This window comes from Pteropus medius, unplaced genomic scaffold (assembly GCF_902729225.1).
Source record: "Pteropus medius unplaced genomic scaffold, Ma_sr-lr_union100, whole genome shotgun sequence".
NCBI classification, from domain to species: Eukaryota; Metazoa; Chordata; class Mammalia; order Chiroptera; family Pteropodidae; genus Pteropus; species Pteropus medius.
In genome coordinates, this window is record NW_024344378.1 from 2535995 (window position 1) to 2540371 (window position 4377).

The 4377-nt window shown below is 58.8% G+C and overlaps 1 protein-coding gene across 1 annotated transcript; it reads left to right on the forward strand.

Moving 5' to 3' along the window:
- The first annotated feature begins 3507 nt into the window (after positions 1–3507).
- UCN3 (urocortin 3) lies at positions 3508–3978 on the forward strand. Its single transcript, XM_039872414.1, has one exon. It carries the CDS (start codon positions 3508–3510, stop codon positions 3976–3978), a length of 471 nt encoding a protein of 156 aa, XP_039728348.1.
- Positions 3979–4377: the final 399 nt, after the last annotated feature.

Here is a 4377-nt window from a genome sequence, read left to right on the forward strand (position 1 = left end):
ATCTGAAACGAAAAAAATCTTCTCCCCAAAACTAGAACATATGAACGAGTGAATGAATGAATGAATGAATGAATTCAGATCAGATCTCCTAGTTTCGTGTGTCCACCTATCTCAAGAGAAGCCCACAGATGGCTCTGGAAGACGGAGCGGGGTGAGGACCGGCCCCCACTCTCCACAAGGAAAGCGGGAACGTGGGGCGCCGAGCCCCTCTCTACGAAGACTCCCGTTTGTCCCACAAAATGCCCTGAGCATTCGGGAGTTTCGTAATCCAGAAGTCCACTTACCCTTTACCTGGAGGGACTTCAAGAGTGCAGAGTGCCCATCCAGGACGGGGGTCTGGCCCGAGGCGGGGGCCTGGAGAGGGCGTGGGTCTTGCGTGGCCCTTCAGAGCTACGGCTACGCCGGAGGTTCCAGGCGGCCCTGGAAAGCTCAGTGCCCACTTGGGAATTGGATCCTCACCCTGACTGTCGCCCAGTTCCTGTGTGGTCCCCGGAGAGTCACTTCTCTCATGGCCTCAGCGTCCTCATCTGTGAAACAAGGGGTCACCTGGCTAAATTATGTGGGGAATAAAATGCAACCCCCGCCCGAGCTCGGAGCACCTGCCAGTGTGAGCTGACCTCTCGGCCACGCCACCCACCCTCTCCCACCCAGCTTCCGGCCACCAGCCCCGCTTGCCGTCAGGTCTCTCCACCCAACCTCCTTTCTGTCTGACACCCTCTGCTCTCCTCTCCTGGCAGAGGCGCCTGTTCTGAGTCTCCAGGACAGGGGCGCTCCCTTCCCTACTGTGGCATTTGCCACACTGAAAGTCAGCTCTGTTTTCATATTTCTGTCTAAACTGCGAACAGTTTGTAAGAGCAGAGGTGGCGACTGACTCCTTGGACTTCTCGAGGCCCTGGCAATGCCTGGCACTCAGCGGGTGCACCAAAATATCAGATGGATGGATGGATGGATGGGTGGATGGCTGGGTGGGCAGATGGGTGCATGGATGCATGGATAAATGGATGGATGGATGGATGGATGTGGATGGATGGGTGGATGGATGGTGGATGGGTAAATGGGTGGGTGGGCGATGGTGTGCAGAAATTCAAGCACTTTCCCACCAAAAGCTCTAGGCACCTTGTCCCTGCCCCTTCGCGAGCCCTCAGATAGGAGAACTATACCGAGTTTTGTAAGAAAATACTGCATGTCAGAATCCCCAGGAATTAAAAAGACAACAGGTGAATGTCACATTGCCTTCTCTACCTTCCAAGCCGGGCCTGGCTCTGGATTTCCAAAAGGCGGAGTAGGGTGACAGGGATGTAGGAAGGATGAAATCAGTAAGAACCAAGGTCAATAATAAAACTCTTCAGAGAAACTGCCTCTCGGTTTAACGGTGTTTGGTTTTGTTTGTTTTTTTTTTTTTATCAATGAAGCAAGTTGCCAGGGCAGGAGGGGTGGGGGTGGAGAGGGCTGGGAGGGAGGCAGGTAGGAGGGGTCAGGGACACAGAGAGCCTGTCGTCTCTGTGACGTGGACAGCTGGTTCTGGTTGTATTTTAAACAAAATTGCATCCCGGTGTAGATGCTACGTCTGGAATTACGACCCGCCCTGTGATCTGTCACTTTCACACACACGCAGGAGGGGAGCGGTCTCCACAGAGAGGGGACACACGAGGAGAGGAGCTGGAGACCCAGGAGGGACAGGCGTTCGGGGCATGCTCCCGAAGCAGACCTCTTGGTCCTGAAGCCGTGCCCGCCTCTCTGAGCATCTCCACTCCACAGGGAGGGCCACTCTCGGGTAAGATCTTGGCCGGGGACTTCTTTATGAAGGGTTAAGTGATCTGCCCTAAGTTGGGCAGGAGGTGCCGGGGACCGGACAGGGGTGAGAGATGAGAGCTGAAAGGCAGTGTTGAACACCACAGTGTTTTAAATAGAGAGAGATGGCCCCGAAGAGACCATGGAGAAGTTTCTTAGGAGGAAAAACCCTCTTCTCTTTGTTGGTGAAGAAACACCTGGTTTGCAAAAGGTAACAGATCGGAAGCAGGATGGGTTCTTGTTACAAATCTATTTTTCTTAACAGAATTCAGCTGTGACTCTAAAAAGCGGCCCTTGGTAATAGCTCCCAAATGGGGAGGGGGGACGGGGGACGGGGGACAAAATCCACAGGCCGTTCCCCACCACCTGCAGGAGCAGCAGGGCGCCTGGCCGCATCCCTCACCTCCGTCTTCTCCCTCGACTCTCTGGATGCACCTGCGAGGCAGGCGCTCTCTCCTCTTTAGGATGTGGGGACCGAGAGGTTAAGTGATTCACCAAGGCAGTAGAGAGGCTGAGGGAGGTTTCGGACTCAGGTCCTCAAAGCCCAGAGTCCTTTCCCCCCGCAGCGGTGGCCACACTGGAGGAAGGAGACGGATGTCTGCAGTGACTAGCTGCCACCGGAGAAGGGAGGGACCGTGGAGATGTTTGATGTCTCTATGTGATACCCAAGTTTTCTGAGAAATTCTGTTTGCAGTTTCCTCCTCAAACACAGCAATCTAGCAAACGCGCACTCACGCGCACGCGCACGCACACACACACCAGTTCCGAGAACAAATTAAATAATACAGCAGTAATGCGAATACTGCCAGGGACCAGTGTGATCTGTAGCAGGTCGACTTTCTCCTGGCTGATCCTCCGTCTTCGGCGGACGAGCCTTTCAGTGACAAACCCTCCCTGCTCGCTTCGAGGGTGAATTGCTTACAGGTGTGTGTGTGTGTCACACACACACTTCCACAAGACTGCAACAGAAAACAGCTCACTCAGATCCAGCGCCACACCTTTTGAGATGCTTTAACGTTCCCTGGATTCGGCATCGCAGTTTCATGAAATGTTTTTACACGCCTCGTTTTTTAATTCAGCTTCTTACTGGTGTTTGCAGACAAACGGGGCGAAACGGGGAATATGCTGCCTTCCCCGTCGCTGGGGAATGGGGCCGGCCCCCTGGCAGCGCTGTGGAATCAGGCGCCTGCTGGCTCCCCGGTCCGCCTTCCCCCTCCAGGACCCTCTCCCAGCGACAGGTGCTCCGAATTTCACCGGCCCAGGTTCCTGGGCTGTGACTGTGTCACAGCTCTGGGAAGTGAGGGTGTATCTTTAAAGTCCCTGGCGAAGGCGCCTCTGTGACCAGCCTAAAGAACAGGTGACCAAACGAGTAGATGTGGAGCTTTCCTCCTGGGCACCCACAGAACGGAAGAGGGGAGGCGTGCTCAGCTGGAGCTTAGACTGCACTGAGGAGCGAAGGGTGTCTTGTCTTCGTAGGGAGCTTCTTTTCAGAGGTGAATGGCAGACAGACCGACATGGAGACAGAGGGGGCGCGGGAGAGGGGGGGAAAGTCAATCCCTGCGTCCTGACACACTCCCAGGAGCTGCTGCAGTCCAGGCCACACCTGGGGGCCGGCTGCATTAGAACACTGACAGACCCCACGGGATTTTAACTATGTCCTCTGAGCCCTGAGCCCCCTCACAGCCTTGCCGCTGCCCCCTGCCCCTGCAGGGAGAGATGCTCCTGCCGGCCCACGTCCTGCTGCTGCTGCTCCTTGGGGCCCCCAGGACGGGCCTCGCCCAGAAGTCCTCCAGAACCGAGTCCATCTCCCGCTGCTGCACCGACACAGCCCCGTCTGAGGCCAGGAAGAGCCAGCTGGAGGAGGCGCCCCCGCTGAGCAAGAGAGGCCCGTCCTACCTGCCCGGCCAGGGCCCAGCCTCCGGAGAGGCCGAGCACAGGGCCCAGGGGGAGGACAAGGGCAAGAGGCCCTTCCCCGCCGGCCCCCGGGCCAGGCCCCCGCCCCACGCGCAGCCCCGGGGCAGGCCGCAGCAGGGCGGCGCGCAGGCCGGGGGCCGCGCCAAGCTCACCCTGTCCCTGGACGTGCCCACGAACATCATGAACATCCTCTTCAACATCGCCAAGGCCAAGAACCTGCGCGCCCAGGCCGCCGCCAACGCTCACCTGATGGCGCAGGTCGGGCGGAAGTAGCCGCGAGGGTCGGCCCGGCCAGCGCGTCTGGGGGCGTCCAGTCCTACAGCCCGCTTCACCGCTCGACCCCCGGCCTCCTCCCAGCCCGGCCCCCGCCGCCCCTGGACATGCGCGGACCGCAGCCTTGTCCCACCTTCACCATCCGAGGCCACCGCGGTCTCGCCCTGTGCTCGGTGCCTCTGTTCCCCTTCCCCTCGCTCCCCGCCAAGGGCCCCGGGCCTGAGAGGGGGCGCTCGGGCTCCTCCCCAGCCCCTGCCAGGGTGGGGAGACAGCGGCTGCCCTTCCCCGCCCCGCCGGCTCCCTTACCGACCGTCCGCCCCCATTAAAACCAGTGGCTTCCTGAACCCATGCTGCCTCTGTTCCTCCTTCTTCAGCCAGCTGCCTCCGACCTCTGAGCTC

Bases quoted from the DNA above. Each gene is read 5' to 3' on its own strand.
- UCN3 (XM_039872414.1), top strand. From the start codon at position 3,508: ATGCTCCTGCCGGCCCACGTCCTGCTGCTGCTGCTCCTTGGGGCCCCC.